The 21,826-nt window shown below is 44.8% G+C and overlaps 1 protein-coding gene across 1 annotated transcript; it reads right to left on the minus strand.

Annotated features, from left to right (window-relative positions):
• Positions 1-1,659: 1,659 nt before the first annotated feature.
• Positions 1,660-6,271, minus strand: LOC123144075 (CRM-domain containing factor CFM3, chloroplastic/mitochondrial). Its single transcript, XM_044563094.1, has 9 exons — positions 5,429-6,271; positions 4,823-5,300; positions 4,597-4,727; positions 3,618-3,962; positions 3,212-3,368; positions 2,838-3,130; positions 2,697-2,756; positions 2,221-2,298; positions 1,660-2,129 (listed from the first exon to the last, which is right to left on the minus strand). Exons 1-9 carry the CDS (start codon positions 6,152-6,154, stop codon positions 2,067-2,069), a joined length of 2,331 nt encoding a protein of 776 aa, XP_044419029.1. The 5' UTR covers positions 6,155-6,271; the 3' UTR covers positions 1,660-2,066.
• Positions 6,272-21,826: the final 15,555 nt, after the last annotated feature.

Consider the following 21,826-nt stretch of genomic DNA (forward strand, 5'->3'; position numbering starts at 1 on the left):
AAAATGCATAAACTGCCAGTGTAGAGATATCTCGCCAATCGTCAATGAGCTTCCCACTATGAAACAAGGGAAGAATACAGTACGATGCCGAGCTAATAAAAAATAATCTCAGCAGACAAGAAATCGGGCCTACTTTTATGAGCCGAAAAAATGTCATCGAATAGCTAATAATGTCACAAATTACCCCTCGTTGACAATTTTATGGGCGTCAACGTCACAAGCATCGTCATGGAATCCCGTCACAAATTGCTCCTAGTGGCGGCGCGCACAGAAAATGCCACTGATAATGGGACCTTCGGTGACATATTCCCTCAAAAAAATTGACCTCTGGAGATAGAGGAAGAGTTCTAGACTTTTAGGGATAGGGCGTCCGCTAGGAATGCTCTGATAAGTATATAAAATGCGCGGCTAAGACTCCGGTCGGAAATGATTGGCCACTTAGTTAAGCATGACAAAATCGCCTATCGACGACAGCTCGTGCATATATGTTTGTTTATTTTGGAAGACGAATTATCCGGTTAAGAACACCATTGACTCCTCCCCAAAGAAGAAGAAAAGACATGGAAGGAGAGGCGCGGATTATTATATAATAGAGCACCAACAAGATGAAGAAAAGGTTTGATGGAACAGGTCAACTGTATATGATCCGGATGAGGCCGGTCGTAGTATATATATAGTGGTTCGCCGCTGAGACTGGTCAGTGGAGGCAGCCGTCATGTGGATGCGTTGGCATGTTCCTGGCTCCCTCTCGGTCTCGGAACATCGATCACAATGCGCACAAAGGTAAGCAGATGATGGGTAGGAGGAGCTCGCACTGGTTGTAGTGTAGTATAGTGCCACTGCTGTGTATTGGTAGACAAGTAGACACTGATGCGCTGTGTTGCCCCTCTTGTGCTTGGACTCGTGTTCTCTCATGCAATTGATTTTGTGATCCGTAGTCGCCCGCTTTATTATCTATACGGGTGCTTGATCGGAACCTGCAGATAACTCTTGAGTCTCTGTAGGGGTGCTTGATGACCTGCACTGCAGCAGCTCTAGTTTTTTTCTAGGCAAACTCGCAAAGCTTTTCATTAAAACGTCAAGGACGAAGGAAAGATCTTCAGGATGGCCTAACCAAACATGGCGACCGGTCCTTTATTAAAGCTGTCTTGCTCACATTCCTTTTTAATTGATTGATTGAAACAAATCCACAGATAATCTTGCTCATGTTCCTTCTCTTTAAACAAATCCAAGCTATGGAGCCGCTGTAGATTCGATCAACTCACTGCGCAAAACAGGTTGGCTATTGATACCATGATCTAGGTAGCAACACAAACGATGCAAACCGGGGTAAAAGGTATGGATTTTGCAGTCGAACCATGTGTGCATAGCCAGATTTTTCACAACCAGGTTTACCCTTACCAAAGTCTCTACAGGTTTCTGCATGACATTTGTTCCCCGTCTGTCAACAATTCACAAGAAAACATCATTCTGTAATTTATTTATTTTGACCTGTAACATCATTCAGTATTTTACTTGGCTAGGAGCTCAACCCTCACCTTTCAGGTTCTGGATTTGCAGGCTCCCTTCCTGATCCTGATCCATATAAGTTGTAAGGTGAAGGTAATCCGTGACTAAAAACATGTTTATAGTATGGTAAAATACAATTAAAAAAAAGTATGTCCACAAATAACCGGTTCTGTAATAACGAGCTATACCAGATGTTTGTACAGATCCTACAAAGGCTAATCGTGAGGGTCTACAAGCGAGAAGCGATCCATCTGATGACTAGCACCCACCTATGGAGGCTAGCACTTCCCTGAATGTTGCTTCAAATCAAACCTACACAGGCTTCAGATCAGGCCTCCTGATATAGTGATCCAGAGAAGGCCATGACTACGCGACCAGTAGTTATCGTTGATCCGTTTGTCTATTGCTGACGCTGATATGTGAAGATGAAACCACACACCATTTACTCTATACGGCTCTATTGTAATGTCGGGGACCATGCACTCCATGTTGTGAACAGGAAAGACTATCTGAACATCTCGAAAAAATCGCCGGCGTGGCCAAGCGTGCGATTCCACCTAGTTGTCTTCATCTTCTGAATCCGATTCATCCTCTTCCTCTCTATCGTAGTCCTCCATACCCTAGTTTGTTCCGCGTAAACATCAGGACATCATTGACAGATGAACAAGATGTACTAGGAAGGCATGATACGATAGGATACGTAATGATTACCTCATCATAGCCCGCTGTATCGTCTTCACTTTCTGAACCTGATCCATCCTCGTCCTCTTCATCATAGTCCTCCATGCCCTATTTTGTTTCGCATCACATCAGAAAATCATTAATCGATGAACGAGATGTACTAGGAAGACATATAGGATACATAATACTACTAGTGTAAGTATAGTCATCTGCCTCACTGACTCTAGTATTATGCAATTTATGTTGCTTCAAAACCAGTTATTATGACATTCCAGAAGGTTTTCAAGCACAAGTTAATATGAACATGGCTTGGAAGCCAGTGTGGAAATCTTATCTGCTATTGTGTTGCTAGTAAAGTGACAAATAATAATGATGTGTCTTTTCTACAACTCATACAATGAATTACTAAATTTGGATGGGACAGTTAGCCAGTTATTGGGGGGGAGGGGTATGGCCTAACATAAACATACTGTCTTAATGGACACAGAATAAGAAAAATTACATACCAAATCACGCTTCATCTTCTTCATGTTGATTTCCAGTTGATCTATATGCTGGCTTAGTGCCTGCATGACAAGTCATGAGTTCAAAGAAAAACAAAAGGAAGTTAGCTCTTTTATGTGGCAACCTAACAAAAGTGAACTTACCTCATGGCGTTGCATTGCAACTGCGCGTTTCAATGCCTTAGCCTTTGTTAAGAGATTTCTAGGCCTTATGTTAATAGGCCTCCTATAATTCTTTCCACGGTAAAAAATAAGTGCATGACCCTTGGGAACTCTTTCGATTGCAACTAGTATACCACCACTCTCATACTCTAGAAGTCGTGCTGTCTCCTCAACAAACGCCAAGGTCTTTTGCTTTGTAATCAATTTGACAACTTCCCTGTGCTTCCAGTGCAAGTGCATATTTTCAATGACGCCATCAAAGACACCACGGATTCCTAATATAAATAAAGAGGATAAATCAAGTACTCGATAAAAATGGTGAATCATGTTCTAAGGTGATTGTTCAAGAAACTTACCAACAGGCAAATATGCTTTCATTTTCAGACCAATTCTACGGAAAACAGATCTCTCCTCGGCTGTGATCATTTCTCGGTCATCGGATGGGTTCGCAAGGACCATGGAAGCTTCAATCTTTGATAATAACTTCCCTGCTCTATGTATTTTTGCTTGAGCCTGTATATTAAAGAAGAAATCAAGGAAGAAAAAATAACTAAGGTTACAAGATTATGTCACACTAGCATACCTATAAAAGATAAGCAAACTCAACTTCATAGTTGCAAGAGCAATACAAAATAAGCATTTCAATGCAATGATATGTACACTGAAAATGAAATAATCCAATTTAAGTGGAAGCCCATTTTGCCTTCTGAACCTTCTGAAGCTACAGTTGTTATCTAAGAACAACATATATAAATTGCTTACAATGGAAAGCTTGTGTTCGAGTCTTCTGAAAAGCTTTTCCTTCTCTGATCTAAAAGACGCTTCTTTCATCTCTTGTTGCTCCTTAGAAGTTACATTTCTTCCCCAACGGGCTTGCGCCTCCTGAAATTCAGCAAGAGTTCCTACGAGAGCATGCCCATCAAAACCATCCTCCGGAGAGTGTTCAATGGAAATGGATCTTCTCTGCTCCTCTAGATTCTGGATATCTTTTGTCAACTCCTCTCTTTCAGCCAACGCAGCAGCAACAGACGTTGGGAGGAAGTCTTTTCCACGATATATTACAATGTAATATTTATTTCGAAGAAGCAGGGTACCCCCTGTTAGATTCTGGATGTACAAAATTGGGAAACATTAGCAAATGCACCAGAGCTTGTAGAGGTTACAAAAATTATAGAAGGACGAAAATGATCTCCTGAAACATGCTTTTGAACTCAATGTAAACACTAACATGGGAATATAATGCTAAACTGTGCAAGTTCCTAAAGAAAAGATGCTCTTATTGATTCATGGTGCTCTATCAGAACACTTCATCAGCAAGACTATTTTATTGGTACAGGATCCAGGAAGCAAGTTCTATTATGTGTAACACACTTTTGCTGCTAATATTTTATGATTCAGTAAGTGCTGGACATGGTTTAATCCTTTCTACATGTTTACTTGAGCTGTATTCTGGTGGTGATTTTTAGGAACTCTTGATATTGCTAGTTGCTTTGGTAGTAAAAAGATAAATTTCATAAGAGATTGATCCAGAAACTTGTCTTGGGACAGTCTTTTAGTTGCACTTATTCATGCCTTGAAAGTCTTTAGATGGTATTCAGTTGGGACTCAGCTTAGCTACCAAGGACAAAATACAGTCTGATAAGAACAAGAGTTTCCAAGGTCCATTGATGCAACTTTTACAAAGTAGCCATGCGGCCATGCCTATCAATGAGAGGGAACAACAATAAGATGGTATCCAAACCTTTATTTCGTCTGACATCAGCTTATTATTTGTGTTCTGGATTCCACGTTTGACAGCTATTTTCACCACCAAACTCTTCTCCCAAAGCTTAACAATAGCCGCGGCCAAGCCTTGATGATTCCGGTTTCTCCCTTCAATGAAGGTTAGGAAGCAATAAGCAGTTGTTTAATGCCAGCAGTAAAAACTGTGATGAGGAAATGATATTCGCACTATCGAAAAGCAATACCTAGAGCAAAATGACAAGGGAGGTTCCTTGCTAACTTTCGCAAATTAGTAAGCTCTGAGTTGGTAAGGCTTGTACGCATTCCAGTTGGAAGAACTCTAAATGGCGCCTTATAACCTGGAATTGTTTGTGGCAGCAAGTCGGCATCCACAGGTAAAATTCCCGTTCCCCACCAATCCACGAAACGAGGGCCCAGCTCATCAAGCATTTGATTGAACTCCAGCTCTTCTTCCGTCATGTCCTCTGTGTTGTGCAGATCCAATATGGGTGCATTATCATGTTGAGCAGTTAGATCCTTCCCCTGATTATCATTCTCAGCAGTGCTCGAGCCATCCGGGATGAACAATGTACTATCTTCACCCTTCCTCGGTGACGAGGTACCGTCCAAAGGTTGAGATTTCAGAGGCCTCGTGTAATTGCTCCCGCGATAGACAACCATAACACTCCCTGCCCTCCATATGATCAGTCCTCCTGTTCGTCGCTGATCAATAAAGACTGAACATCAAATTCACTGGAACAAACAGAAGATTGCAAGTCCAATTGCGCCAACCAATAATGAGACTGAACATTCCTAGTGCTGCATTGTTTGATAATGCAGGGGCAGAGTACCTCGACAAGCTCATGGGCAGTCTTCATGTCGTTGGCGAGGTCCTCGTGGAACTTGAGGCGGACCAGCTCCGACTTCCTCCAGGCGTCGTGGATCTTCTCCGTGATGGCCTGCGTGACCCCGGCCTTGGGCACGGTGATGCGGTCCTTGAGAGTCATGCCCATGCCCCGCAGGCGGCGCAGCTCCACGTCGTCCATGGTGAGCTCGGCCAGCGAGGGCGCCCTGACCCGCTTCCTCTTGACCCCGTCCGCCTCCTCGCCGTCGCTCTCCCGATCCCTCTCCCACGGGAGGACGGCCTCGTCGAGGCCGGAGGCGGCGAACTGGCGGTCGGGGCGCGCCCAGCTGCGGTCGAGCAGGTCGCCGAGGCGCTCCCTGCCGTCGAGCGGGGCGTCGGCGGGGGAGGAGGGCTCGTCGTCGTCGGTGCCGAGGCCGAGGTTGCGGAGGCGGTGGACGATGCGGTCGATGGAGGTGGAGGGCGCGTGGCCCGGGGAGGGCGCGGGTGCGGGCGCGGAGGGGTCGGCCGGGGCCCACTTCTGCATCCATGGCGCGCCGCCGCGGCTGGGGGCCGGAGGGGCGCGGTTGCGGCCGGAGGAGGAGGGGGCGGCGGCGGCGGCGGTGGGGGAGGCGGAGGACGAGGCGGGGCGGGAGAGGGAGAGGAGGCGGAGCGGGAGGAGCGGGCGGGAGGAGAGGCGGAAGGAGTGGTGGAGGGGGAGCTCGGAGAGCGCCATGGAGGTGGTTGGTTGACCCGTGTGGGTGGGGGTTTGGCCGGCCTAGCGCGGTGGCGCCATGGATGGGGGTGAGAGGTTTTGGGCCGGCGGATAAGGTGGAGGGGAAAGGGAAACAGGGTGGGGATATTTTTTTAGCGGGTTTGGGCTTTTGGTGGGTTTATAAACGGGTTTGAGTGGACGGCTCTTTGATTTGAATTTGAAAGAATTTGAATTGAATTTTCAGGATATAAACTCTTAGAAACGGTTTCATGTAAAGGCCGTTTGGTTTGTAAGATTATGAAACTTCATGAATGTTTTTACGAACTACTTTTACGCTCGAGGGGTTAGGCTTTAGCATGATGCCCGCATTGGAGGCTTACATCACGACACTCGCTAAAGGATATCAAGGCGATGAGTAAATACGTGACTACTAATTTTAACTTCCTCGATTTTTTTTATAGACTTGCGGAAATAATAGGGTCTCTAAAAGTACAACTGAGTTGCACTCTGAAATGGTGAGCTCAAACAAGCAAGCTAGCTAGGTACATAAAGTAAACAGGCAAACAAGTAACAAAGACCACGATAGATGTATCGTGGAGTCCGCACCCTTTGGGGATGCTAATCTCCATTGGAGAAGCGATAACCAACCGAAGCACCATGTGTCACAAAGTCCCCATTTCTCTTCGAGAGTCTCAGACCAAAATACATGAGCTCTCTTCACTAAGAGGTGGGTCTTGAGGTGGTCTCTAAACCCTCACAAAATTCTTGGAGTAAATCCACATTATTGGAAGCTTCCAGAATGCTCCAGTTGTGTGGGGTTCCTCGCAAAACCAAGAATGGAGCTTTATGGAGGAATCTCAAGATTTTTCAAGGTTTAATAGTGGCGAGGGGGAGGGGGCTCATTGCTGGAATTTTTGTCTATTTGGGCCTAGCCCAATAGCAGTTTCAGAAATTCCTAATAAATCCTAGAGGCCCACGCAGTCCATTCGTGCAAGGCAAGAGGTGGAACTAAAGTTTAGTCCCACATTGCTAGTTTAGAGGGAGTTGGACCTTTTTATAAGGGAGGCTCTTTCCCCACTTGTATGAGCATGAGAATAAGAGGGACATCCACGCGCGCTCCTCCGCCGCCGCCCGCCTCGTCACGACGCGATGCGCCGCGCCGCGGGTTGCGGGTTGCGGGAATGAGCCGAGCCGATGTTAAATTTTTGCCACGTACGATGGGTATACTAAAGGTCATGCGGGAGCTGAAACGTTTTTCGTAGTGGACACTGAATCCGAACGGGGTGCTTCTTCGGCAGAAGTCCGTTTGCTTCGTCTCCCTCTCTTCGTTTCGCCTCCCGTCACTGCCCTCTCGCCTCCTTCTCTTGCGCCTATAAAAGGGAGGTCGCTCCTCTCAGAGAGATGCACCAGAACTTCTCCTTCCTCTCGCCACTGGTTCCAATCTCTAAGCTGATGTTGTCTTCCTCATCCCGGCTTGCGGCGTGCACCGCGAGTCGGGACAGTAGGCCTCCGAAACCGCACCTCTTTGTGTCCTGTACGGGAGAAGGGTGATAAGGTTTTTGGGGAGCGCTCTGCGCGACTACTGACTTCTTCGTCACGGACGCCCCGGACTCCGACGACTACTTCCCCGACATCGACAACCTCCTCGACGACATGGAGGACATCGACCCCAAGTCTAGTGCCTCTGCTCCGGCTGCTGTCCAGTACGTGTTCTTGTTTTTCCCATTAGAGGTCCTGCCACAGTTCCTTGTTCTAGTGTTTGCCCTACACATGTTAGGATCTACCTCATATATGCATCTTGATCTACTGTCTGCTCGAGAGATGATCGGTTCTAGCTCATATATGCAGATGTTATTTACCTTCACTTTGTCAAATCGCATGACTTGTTTTATCACTGCTATACTAGTCATGCTTTATCTAGTATTTCTGTTAATAAAATCATTCGGTAAATTGCTCATATTTCCAACAATCCAAAAACCTTATTATAGGCAATTTACCCCAAGTGGTTTTGCTGCTTCCATGAGACCTCCTATGTTTGAGGGTATCCACTATAAGAGGTGGCGCGTGAGAGCAGTCTTATGATTTCAAACCATGAGTTTCTAGGATGCCACTCTTGGCAAACCTAAAGGAGAGCAAGATGCCCAACATGCACAAGCTTTTCAGAAAATGGACACCTTGTTTAAGGCTGCTCTCTTGAGTGTTCTTGGTGAGAACATAGTTGATGCTTATGTGTCAACTGATAATGGAAAAGATATGTGGGACGACCTCGATGCCAAGTTTGGGGTCTCGGATGCTGGCACTGAGCTGTACATCATGGAGCAATTTATGACTACAGGATGACTGAAGAGCAGTTCGTGGTTGAGCAAGCTCATGAGATACAATCATTTGCTAGAGAACTTGAGCAGTTCAATTGTATCCTATCGAACAAGTTTATTGCCAGAGGTATCATCACTAAGCTTCCTCCCACGTGGAGGAACTTTGCTACCTCACTGAAGCATAAGAGGCAGGAGTTTTCCGTTCCGGATCTCATTGGTACTCTTGATGTGGAAGAAAAGGCGAGAGCAAAGGACAACCGTGCTCGAGGTATTGAGGGAGGTTCTAGTGCCAATCTGGTACGGAAGAAGAACTTCCAGCCCCACAAGTTCAAGAACAAGGGCAAGTTTGATGGTAAAGCAAAGTTTGATGGGAAGAACAAGGTTGTGCAGCACACGAACTTCAAGAAGAAGAATGACAAGAAGAAAGGTGTTTGTCATGTGTGTGGGGATCCTGATCATTGGGCTCCAAGTTGCCCTAATCGCTATGACAAGCATCATCCTGAGAAAGGCGGCAAGACAGCTAATGTTGTCATTGGAGACACTAACATGAAGGATGCTGGGTATGGTATATTTCCCACTATTCTTTCAGTATGTCATTCTCCTGATTGGTTGATTGACACGGGTGCTAATGTGCATGTATGCGGTGATATTTCCATGTTTTCGTCTTATCAGACTGCAGGGACTTCCACCCTGATGATGGGTAATGGTTCAAGTGCTTCTGTTCGTGGTGTTGGCATGGTCGATCTGAAGTTTACTTCGGGGAAGATTGTGCGGCTGAAGAACGTGCATTATGTCCCCTCCGTCAATAAAAATCTTGTTAGCGGATCTCTTTTGTGTAGAGATGGCTACAAGCTTGTCTTTGAGTCGAATAAATTTGTAATTTCCAAGTATGGAACCTTTGTTGGTAAAGGCTATGAGTCAGGAGGCCTGTTTCGTTTATCCTTATCAGACGTTTGCAATAAAGTTGTTAATCATATTTGCAACAATAGTGAATCAAATGTGTGGCATTCACATCTTTGTCATGTTAACTTTGGTTGCATGTCGCGACTAGCGAAGTTGAACTTAATCCCTAGTTTCACCACCATCAAGGGATCCAAGTGTCAAGTGTGTGTACAAGCTAAGCAACCTCGTAAGTCTCATGTGACTGCGCAAACAAGAAATCTTGCACCACTAGAACTCATACATTCAGATCTATGTGAAATGAATGGTGTTTTGACAAAAGGTGGAAAGAAATATTTCATGACTTTAATTGACGACTCCACTAGATACTGACGTGTGTATCTTCTGAAATCTAAGGATGAGGCTTTGAACTTTTTCAAGATCTATAAAGCTGAAGTGGAAAACCAACTTGATCGAAAAATCAAGAGGCTTAGGTCCGACCGTGGTGGAGAGTATTTTTCCAATGAATTTGATGCTTTTTGTGCGGAACATGGTATAATCCATGAGAGGACGCCTCCCTATTCACCTCAGTCAAATGGGGTGGCCGAAAGAAAGAACCATACTCTAACTAATTTGTTAACGCCATGTTAGACACATCGGGTCTCTCCAAGGCATGGTGGGGGGAGGCGATATTGACTGCATGTCATGTCCTAAACGGAGTTCTCACAAAGAACAAAGAGATAACTCCATTCGAGGAATGGGAGAAGAAAAGGTTAAAGCTCTCTTATCTACGAACCCGGGGTTGTTTGGCGAAAGTCAATGTGCCAATTCCAAAGAAGCGGAAGCTGGGACCAAAAACTGTGGATTGTGCTTTCCTGGGATATGCTTTTCATAGCATTGGTTATAGATTCCTGGTTGTAAAATCTGAGGTACCTGACATGCATGCCGGTACGATCATGGAGTCGAATGATGCGACTTTCTTTGAAGATATCTTTCCCATGAAGGATATGGCTACCTCATCTAATCAGGAGATGCCTAGTTCATCGAATCAGGAACCAGTTACAATTACTGAACCTGCCATTTCGATGGAACACTTTGAAAGTCCTATGGAGGAGAACAACGAAGTTCCTACTAGGAGCAAGTGACAGAGGACCCCAAAGTCCTTTGGTGATGATTTTCTTGTGTATCTCATAGATGACACTCCCAGCTCTATTTCAGAGGCCTATGCATCTGAAGATGCTGACTACTGGAAGGAAGCAGTTCGTAGCGAGATGGATTCCATCTTGGCGAATGAAACTTGGGAGATAACTGATCGTCCTTATGGATGCAAACCTATAGGGTGCAAATGGGTATTCAAGAAGAAGCTTAGGCCTGATGGTACTATTGAAAAGTACAAGGCTCGGCTCGTGGCTAAGGGTTATACCCAAAAGGAAGGTGAAGACTTCTTTGATACTTACTCAAATGTGGCTCGACTTACCACTATTCGAGTTCTACTTTCACTAGCTGCCTCACATGGTCTTCTCGTTCATCAAATGGATGTTAAGACTGCTTTCCTAAATGAAGAGTTGGACGAGGAAATTTATATGGAACAACCAGATGGGTTTGTAATAGATGGTCAGGAAGGGAAAGTGTGCAAGTTGCTGAAGTCTTTGTATGCACTACAAAAAAATACACTTCCGTGATGATACGTGTTTGTCACAGTAGGTCGCGTTTTTTGTCATGCATGTACATCCATGAAAAATTTATGACAGAATCAAGATAGTCATACTTGTGCTGTCGTAGAAGTGTTCCATGACATTACCAAAATTATCATCACGGAAGTGTCCACTTCTCTGACGATAAATCGCGCGTCACAGAACTGCTTTCGTCAAGGGTGACCGACACGTGGCATCCACCGTAACGGAACGCCGTTAAGCTATCGGGTTGGGTTTTGGATCCGATAACCGTTAACAGACCCGACCAATGGGGATTTTCCACGTGTAAAATCATCATTGGCTGGAGGAAACACGTGTCGGCTCACCGTTGGGACAGATGTCATCCACTCATTGGATAGAAGGCGCCTATGATATGTCGACACGTGGCACGACCTAATAGAGGCCCATTCCTGTGAAAAGGCCGGCCCATTTGACTTGGTCAAAAGGTGGAGGGTCGGCCCACGGAAAGCCTGTTAACAGCCTGTTCGCATATAGCCCATTTATAGCCCGCTAATCGAGGGCCTGTTATGCCCTATCCGAATTAGGCCTAGTAGCGTCATCTGGGCCGTCCAATATGATTCGGCCCGTTTTAACTTCCGGCCCATGTGTGGCCCATGACTTCTTTCGGCCCATATGAGGACCTTTGTAACTCTTGGCCCATTAACGGGCCGTTGTGAAACTAGCCCGTAATGAACAGTGTATCAATTTATACCCATTAACGGCCCGTTATTCCATTGGGCCGTTTCCAGCCCAAGTTATCTTTCGGCCTTCTCAGGGCCCATTGATTCTTGGGCTCATTTGCAGCATTCGGTTACATACGGCCGGTTACTGTCATTTTCTACTTGTGGGTCAAATTTAGCCCGTCGTTACAGTCGGCCCGTTTGCGGACCATTAATACGTTGGGCCGTTTTCATGTAAAAAAACCCGTTGGGCTGTTTACATAGAGTTATCAAATACGGCCTATTAACGGCCCGTTATGGTCCATGAATAGTACAACCCATGATTGGCAAAATGATGATACGCCCCGTAGAAGGCCCATGGATCCTATGGCCCATATGAGGCCCATGGATGGTACAGCCCGTAGAAGGCCCATGGACCCTATGGTCCGTAGAAGGCCCATTGTTCCCTAAGGCCCGTATAGAAGGCCGATGGATCCTACGGCCCGTATAGAAGGCCAATGGTCCTACGGCCGAACGAAGGCCCATGGATCATACGACCTGCAGGAGGCCCATGGTGACAACAGTCCATGTGTTGCCATGATTATTTTGGCCTAGTTACCAAAAATAGGCTATTGTGGCCACTAGAAAAACACAGAAAAAGAACTGCAGTGACTATAAGCAAACAACTAAACAAGACAATAAGGAAATAAATAAGCAAGCAATTAAGGCTAGCCTATTACCGCTATTACACATATTACATCCACTGGGCATCAAAGTTCACCACCAGTGCAAATATAGGGAACAAAGCAGCATATTACATACACTTGGCCGTCAAAATTGGCCACCAGTGCAAATAAACGCGGCAGCAAAACAAGAGCATAACTGAAACAACTTCAGAAGAGCTCAAGAAACGTTATCCTGGGTATCCACCATGCTAGCAATAAGCTTAGCAAGCTGATTAGCTTTGTCCTGTTTGGCGCTAAAATCCTCCAACGCTTGCTGTTGCACCAGAAAGTATGCATCTGAATGCTCCAGGGACTTCCGCAGTCCTTCCGCTTCTTGTCGCAGGACAGCTGATCGATGTCTTTCAGCTTGTAGTTGAGACTCAAGAAACCGAACTGATTCAGACAGTGAGTTTGAATAGCTTGTGCATGCGGTAGTGGCCAGTACCTCGAACACTAAACCAAGACAGGACTTTGGGGTTGTCTCGTTGTCTTCAAGATAGTCTTCCTTAGCTGTTTTATCAGCTTTGTTGGAGACCAACAAGGATGTGTCACTATCCTGAACCTTATCTGCATTACTTCCTTTACCATTGCTTAATAAGGCACTCTTCCCCAATATTCTGTCAGCATTCTAAAAGAAGAAACAAGCAGACACATAACAAGTTTAGCATGTACTAGTATATGAAACTCATTTCGATGAACCAGTTCATTAGTAAGGTGGACATGATTAAACTACAAAGTCTTCTATTGCCAAGTACTAGTACATAATAAAAGCATCAAACAAACATATATCTATGTCCTATGGTCACTGCATTGTCTTGCCAAATCAAAATAGAGACATGGTTCAAATCATATCAGTTCAAGACAAAGCAGCAGTGAAAGAATACAAAGCGTGGGAAACTACACGGCACAACAAGATTTCAGATGGGTACCATGGGTCTACATGTACAACAACACTATTGGCTCTGTTGTGATGCTAGTAATGTGCATGATATGAAAGTCAACTGTATACACAATTGAAATTGAAATCAACAGAGCTATTGATAAGAGCAAACCTGTTAAAGAAACATGCGTGAACATACCTGTTGTGCCGTTGAAGTTTCGATTGAATCCTTCAATTTAGAAATAAGTTCGTATCAGTAAATACAGTGATACAAGAGCAAAGCAATCATAGTTAAAAAAGGCGCGCCTAAGCGAGCGCTTAAGCGCGCCTAGGCTCTAGGCGTTGGCAAAACGCATTGTGCATAACTACACATAATCTGTGCATAACTGCGCATAAGCATGCGCTTTGGTCAGTAAAGCGTAAGGCGGTGGCAAAATACACAATTAACGCCTAGCGCTTTTTGAACTATGATAGCAATGGAATCTTAAATTAGAACAGTTGTTCTTCAGGTTTAGGCACTTGTTCTACATAAACAGAGTATAGTAAGACGCAAGAATAAAATACTTAAAAATAGAAAATGAACTCATAGACCTTACCACATTCTTGGTTCGGGACCAGTACAGAACAAGGCGTTCCCAGCCATCGTCTAGTAAATGTGTCTCAGGAGAACGTAAGGGAATTTGATGAGTTTCTTTGCCGGTGAAGTACGCTTTCTTCAGGTAATTCCGATACTGCCACCAAGCATTCTTGAAGATAGCAGAGGTATTAGCACAGGTTATCTCATCCTGAGTTTCCAAATCGGTCCTTCTCTATAGAGAAAAATGGGAAAATTTATTGTATTATAACCATCATGGAGGTAGGATGTATGGGACGAAGCAAAGTAATTGCCATGAATAACATTACTTACACATAACTCCTGGACAAACACCTGCAACTGGCATTTTCCTTCATCTTCAGTATAATATTTCTAAGATGGGAAGATACGCACATATGATTTAACAATGTCAAATGCGATAGATGCTAAACTAGAACTGGCTGGTTGTGCTTCCTCCACAGGAATAGGCGTACTAACTGGTGGAGTTGGGGTTCGCCGTGATAGTACTGGCCCTTTGGGCACTGGATCTGCCTTACTAACTGCTGTTGTTTGGGAGCTCTGTGGTGGAGATGGTGCTGTGTCAACAGGAACTGGGTTACTATCGGCTGGGGTTGGGGTTAGATTGGGTGAAGCTGGTTCTCTGTCCATCACAGTAGGGGTACAATCTACGAGAGTTTGGGTTATGTGTGGTAGGTCTGGTTCTTGTGCATGTACAACCGGGGTGCTATCTCCACCAAGAGGTAGCACTGTTTTATTTGAAGACCGTGTTTTTATTCTGCTAGATACTGGCATCACCCGCTCCAATTCAAATGGCTGATAAACAGGAAACATAGTTGAATGTACAGACATTGTATGAGAGAAAGATGCAATAGATAGTGTGGAAAAAAGAGGGCATGAAATAGTTGGCATGTATATTTTTTAACTAAAACAGATAGCATGACATAATTTCACATATATGATGTCTATCTAAACTGGATAGCATAGCATAACATAATTCAAAGATATGATGAATAACTAAACAGGATCACATGACATAATTCACCTACATGTTATCTAAGTAATCAGGATCGCATCATTTAATTCACATATGTGATTTATATGCTAAACAGAGGGCATTCGATATGATGTCTGAACTAAGAACATGGTGTTGAATATTGTGTATATGATGTCTAAACTATGCAATGCAAGACACCGTATGCATGATATGATCAGTATAACTGTGCCAAGTTAGAGCATACACCTCAGTGGGGGAATATGACTGGTCATCTGTCTCTGAATCCATCTCCGAGGAGCTATCGGGACCCAACAAGAGATCTGCTTCGACAGGTAGCACTGTCTGCTCTGACGGCCTTGTTTTCACTCCAGATTTTTTCATCTCCCACCCAAATGGCTGATTCACAGGAAGAGTAGTTTAATGTACAAACATTGTCGATAAATGGAAATGTAATGAAGAAAAGGATGGGCAAGATATCATTCAAATATATGATGCCTGGTTAAATAGGATGGCATTGCACATTTCACATATATTATGACTGGCTAAAAGACATGAGACTGCATAATTCCCATATATGATATAGAAACTAAACAGGTGGCATTACAGAACATGTCTAAACTAAGCAGATGACATATATGATGTCAAAAGTAGGCACTGCAAGGCAACATATGCATGATATGACTAACATCATCATGCCAAGGTAGAGCAAACACCTTGGGGGGTAAATAGGAGTGGTCAGCGGCATCTGAATACGCCTCAGAACAGATATCTTCCTCTGGATTACAATCTGGAGAGGGGTGGGGAGGGTTTGCCATTGAACCCAACCATGGAGCGATGTCTGCATGACATTGTATTGTTGCGCAAAACTCTTCTCTTTTTCTCTACATGTTCAGCATGACTGTGTACAATATCTGACATGCATACAAAAAAAAAATGGTGAGATCATGTAAGGAGAGCATGCAGAAATTTAGAGTGATGGTAACAACCAGTGGATCGACGTTTTTCCGTTGAACCAAAATAGCCCTAATGGATCGACGTGAATGTATAGTAATAACTGATGCAACAAGTGTACAACCTCTTTGCCGTAGCCGTGTCGACCTCAACATCATTGGGTTGGTCGCTGAAGTAGTTGAGGCAGAGGTGGCTGTTGGAGGTTTGGAGGAAGATATGAGGAATCTGTAGACGATGTCCAGGGCACTGCTCTGTTGTGATGGATCGTTCTGTCATTGGAGCAGCTCCGGTGAGCCGTAAGACGTCAAGGCTGAAGCAGCACAAGACAGACATCGTCAATCTCAAGTGGGATTCTAATAGCGTCTCCAATAGATGATGAAAAATGGATGTAAAATTAACATCACCAAAAACCACCTGACTACAACAGATGAGGTAAAAACTATTGACTCTGAACTTAACTGTCGAAACTAAAATTAACTGTGGAATCTGAATGCTACTGTCGAAACTGAACGCAATGGTAGCAGAGAGACACTTGACATGTAGTTTAGGGAGGGCCTGCAGTTCATCTTCAACCTGCACACCCCTGAGCCGCCTGCCACCACCGGCCGAACCGCCGGCCCCAGCACCGCCTCGCCGCCCCGAAACAACTCGCCACCGCCGCCCCGACCAGCTCTCTAGGCCCCCCGCCCCCACCCCGAACCCTAAGATAGATAGTGGGGTACCACTCCGGCGAGCCCCCGTCCCTGCTGCGGGTGGTTCTTCCTTAACTCCGGCGAGCCCTCCCCCCCCCCAACCCCTGAAAATTGACTGACCCAAAAGTCGATTCAGTCGACTGAAGTGTGGCTTAATCGGAGCAGAGCAGCAGCACGAGCGAGGGGGAGAGCAGCAGCAGCAGCTGGGCGAGCGAGCAATCGAGCGAGAGCCGGAGCAGCAGCAGCAGATCCGGCTGGTATGGACGCCGCCGTCGAAGGGGCCTCACACTGGGGGAGAGCCGCCGTGGAGATGTCGCCCAGCGGCGCCGGCTTCAAGGTAGTCGCTCCATGGCGGTGCGGGATGGAGCACCGTCGGCGCCGGGAGGTCGAGTTAAGGAGAAGGTGCGATGCGATGAGTGTACAACCTCTTTGGTGGCGCCGAGTAGGCCTCGGCTTCGTCCGAGGAGTCGGTGAGGATGCTGCGGTTCCGGTGGAGCAGGTTAAGGCGGCGCTGTGGGGATGGAGCAGCCGCGATAGACGAGGCAATCATCGGAGAATCTCCTTGGAGGTGGAGGACGGGGCGGCTAAACCGGTGGGACGGCGAGATGGACGATGGATCCTCATCCGGGGAGGTGGACGAGGGACGTCGAGCTGTTGCGATGGACGACTCAAGGAAATATGCCCTAGAGGCAATAATAAAGTTATTATTTATTTCCTCATATTATGATAAATGTTTATTATTCATGCTAGAATTGTATTAACCGGAAACATGATACATGTGTGAATACATAGACAAACATATAGTCACTAGTATGGCTCTACTTGACTAGCTCATTAATCAAAGATGGTTATGTTTCCTAATCATAGACATGTGTTGTCATTTGATTAATGGGATCACATCATTAGGAGAATGATGTGATTGACATGACCCATTCCGTTAGCCTAGCACTTGATCGTTTAGTATATTGCTATTGCTTTCTTCATGACTTATACATGTTCCTGTAATTATGAGATTATGCAACTCCCCTTTATCGGAGGAACACTTTGGGTGCTACCAAACGTCACAACGTAACTGGGTGATTATAAAGGAGTACTACAGGTGTCTCCAAAGGTACATGTTGGGTTGGCGTATTTCGAGATTAGGTTTTGTCACTCCGATTGTCGGAGAGGTATCTCTGGGCCCTCTCGGTAATGCACATCACTATAAGCCTTGCAAGCAATGTAGCTAATGAGTTAGTTACGGAATGATGCATTATGTAACGAATAAAGAGACTTGCCGGTAACGAGATTGAACTAGGTATTGGATACCGACGATCGAATCTCGGGCAAGTAACATACCGATGACAAAGGGAACAACGTATGTTGTTATGCGGTTTGACCGATAAAGATCTTCGTAGAATATGTAGGAGCCAATATGAGCATCCAGGTTCCGCTATTGGTTATTGACCGAGAATAGTTCTAGGTCATGTCTACATTGTTCTCGAACCCGTAGGGTCCGCACGCTTAAGGTTTCGATGACAGTTATATTATGAGTTTATGAGTTTTGATGTACCGAAGGAGTTAGGAGTGCCGGATGAGATCGGGGACATGACGAGGAGTCTCGAAATGGTCGAGACGTAAAGATCGATATATTGGACGACTATATTCGGACTTCGGAAAGGTTCCGAGTGATTCGGGTATTTTTCGGAGTACCGGAGAGTTACGGGAATTCGCCCGGGAGTATATGGGCCTTATTGGGCCATACGGGAATAGAGGAGAGAGGCCAAAAGGAAGGAGGCTTGCGCCCCCCCTCTGGTCCGAATTGGACAAGGGGGGCAGCCCCCTTTTCCTTCTCCCTCTCCTCCTCTTTCCTTCTCCAACAAGGAAAGGAGGAGTCCTACTCCCGGTGGGAGTAGGACTCCCCCCTTGGCGCGCTTCCTCCCTAGGCCGGCCGCCTCCCCCGTGCTCCTTTATATACGGGGGCAGGGGGGCACCCCATAGACACAACAACAATTGATCCCTTGGATCTCTTAGCCGTGTGCGGTGCCCCCCTCCACCATAATCCACCTCGATAATATCGTAGCGGTGCTTAGGCGAAGCCCTGCGACGGTAGAACATCAAGATTGTCACCACGCCGTCATGCTGACGGGACTCTCCCTCGACACTCGGCTGGATCGGAGTCCGAGGGACGTCATCGAGCTGAACGTGTGCTAGAACTCGGAGGTGCCGTAGTTTCGGTGCTTGATCGGTCGGGCCGTGAAGACGTACGTTTATGTTATCCGAGCCTAGGTTTTATACGTTTATGTTATTTGCACGAGTAGAACACAAGTGAGTTGTGGGTGATACAAGTCATACTGCTTACCAGCATGTCATACTTTGGTTCAGCGGTATTGTTGGATGAAGCGGCCCGGACCGACATTATGCGTACACTTACGCGAGACTGGTTTTACCGCCGTGCTTCGCACACAGGTGACTAGCGGATGTCGTTTCTCCAACTTTAGTTGAACCGAGTGTGGCTACGCCCCGTCCTTGCGAAGGTTAAAATAGCACTAACTTGACGAACTATCGTTGTGGTTTTGATGCGTAGGTAAGAACGGTTCTTGCTCAGCCCGTAGCAGCCACGTAAAATTTGCAACAACTAAGTAGAGGACGTCTAACTTGTTTTTGCAGGGCATGTTGTGATGTGATATGGTCAAGATGTGATGCTATATTTTATTGTATGAGATGATCATATTTTGTAACCGAAGTTATCGGCAACTAGCTGGAGCCATATGGTTGTCGCTTTATTGTATGAAATGCAAACGCCCTGTAATTGCTTTACTTTATCACTAAGCGGTAGCGATAGTTGTAGAAGCAATAGATGGCGTAACGACAACGATGCTACGATGGAGATCAAGGTGTTGCGCCGGTGACGATGGTGATCATGACGGTGCTTCGGAGATGGAGATCACAAGCACAAGATGATGATGGCCATATCATATTACTTATATTGATTGCATGTGATGTTTATCCTTTATGCATCTTATCTTGCTTTGATTGACGGTAGCATTTTAAGATGATCTCTCACTAATTATCAAGAAGTATTCTCCCTGAGTATGCACCGTTGCGAAAGTTCTTCGTGCTGAGACACCACGTGATGATCGGGTGTGATAGGCTCTACGTTCAAATACAACGGGTGCAAAACAGTTGCACACGCGGAATACTCAGGTTAAACTTGACGAGCCTAGCATATAACAGATATGGCCTCGGAACACGGAGACCGAAAGGTCGAGCGTGAATCATATAGTAGATATGATCAACATATTGATGTTCACCATTGAAAACTACTCCATCTCACGTGATGATCGGACATGGTTTAGTTGATTTGGATCACGTGATCACTTAGATGACTAGAGAGATGTCTGTCTAAGTGGGAGTTCTTAAGTAATATGATTAATTGAACTTTAATTTATCATGAACTTAGTCCTGGTAGTATTTTGCAAATTATGCTGTAGATCAATAGCTCGCATTGTTGCTTCCCTATGTTTTTATATGTGTTCCTAGAGAAAAACTAAGTTGAAAAGATGTTAGTAGCAATGATGCGGACTTGGTCCGTGATCTGAGGTTTATCCTCATTGCTGCACAGAAGAATTATGTCCTTGATGCACCGCTAGGTGACAGACCTATTGCATGAGCAGGTGCAGACATTATGAATGTTTGGCTAGCTCAATATGATGACTACTTGATAGTTTAGTGCACCATGCTTAACGACTTAGAATCGGGACTTCAAAGATGTTTTGAACGTCATGGACCATATGAGATGTTCCAGGAGTTGAAGTTAATATTTCAAGCAAATACCCTAGTTGAGAGATATGAAGTCTCCAACAAGTTCTATGGCTAAAAGATGGAGGAGAATCGCTCAACTAGTGAGCATGTGCTCAGGTTGTTTGGGTACTACAATCATTTGAATCAAGTGGGAGTTAATCTTCCAGATAAGATAGTGATTGACAGAGTTCTCTAGTCACCATCACCAAGTTAGTAGAACTTTGTGATGAACTATAGTATGCAAGGGATGACGAAAATGATTCCCGAGCTCTTCGTGATGTTGAAATCGACGAAGGTAGAAATCAAGAAAGAGCATCAAGTGTTGATGGTTGACAAGATCACTAGTTTCAAGTAAAGGGCAAAGGGAAAGAAAGGGAACTTCAACTAGAATGACAAGCAAGTTTTCACTCCCGCGATGAAGCCCAAAGCTGGACCAAAAGCCTGAAACTGAGTGATTATACTGCAAAGGAAATGGTCACTAGAAGCGGAAATGCCCTAAATATTTGGTTGATAAGAAGGATGGCAAACTGAACAAGGGTATATTTGATATACAGGTTATTGATGTGTACCTTACTAGTGTTTATAGTAACCCCTAAGTATTTGATACTTGTTCGGTTGCTAAGAGTAGTAACTCGAAACAGGAGTTACATAATAAACAGAGACTAGTTGAGGGGAAGTGACGATGAGTGTTGGAAATAGTTCCAAGATTGATATGTTCATCATCACACACTCCCTATATTTTAGAGATTAGTGTTAAACCTAAATAAATGTTATTTAGCGTTTGCGTTGAGCATGAATATGATTTGATCATGTTTATTGTGATACAGTTATTCATTTGAAGTTAAAGAATAATTGTTATTCTGTTTACATGAATAAGACCTTCGATGGTTATACACCCAATGGAAATAGTTTGTTGGATCTCGATCGTAGTGATACACATATTCATAATATTGATGCCAAAAGATGCAAAGTTAATAATGATAGTGCAACTTATTTGTGACACTGCCGTTTGGGTCATATCGGTGTAAAGAGCATGAAGAAACTCCATAAAGATGGATTTTTGGAATCACTTGGTTATGAATCATTTGATGCTTGCGAACCATGCCTTTTGGGCAAGATGACTAAAACTCCGTTCTCCGGAACAATGGAACGAGCTACTGACTTATTGGAAATAATACATACCGATGTATGCGATCCGATGAGTGTTAAGGCTCGTGGCAAGTATCGTTATTTTCTAACCTTCACAAATGATTTGAGCAGATATGGGTATATCTACTTGATGAAACATAAGTCTAAAATAGTTGAAAAGTTCAAAGAATTTCAGAGTGAAGTGGAAAAATCATCGTAACAAGAAAAATAAAGTTTCTACGATCTGATCGTGGAGACGAATATTTGAGTTATGAGTTTGGTCTTCATTTGAAACAATGTGAAATAGTTTCGCAACTCATGCCATCTGGAACACCACAATGTAATGGTGTGTCCAAACGTCGTAATCGTACTTTACTAGATATGGTGCGATCTATGAT

Source organism: Triticum aestivum, chromosome 1B (genome assembly GCF_018294505.1).
Source record: "Triticum aestivum cultivar Chinese Spring chromosome 1B, IWGSC CS RefSeq v2.1, whole genome shotgun sequence".
Lineage (NCBI taxonomy): Eukaryota > Viridiplantae > Streptophyta > Magnoliopsida > Poales > Poaceae > Triticum > Triticum aestivum.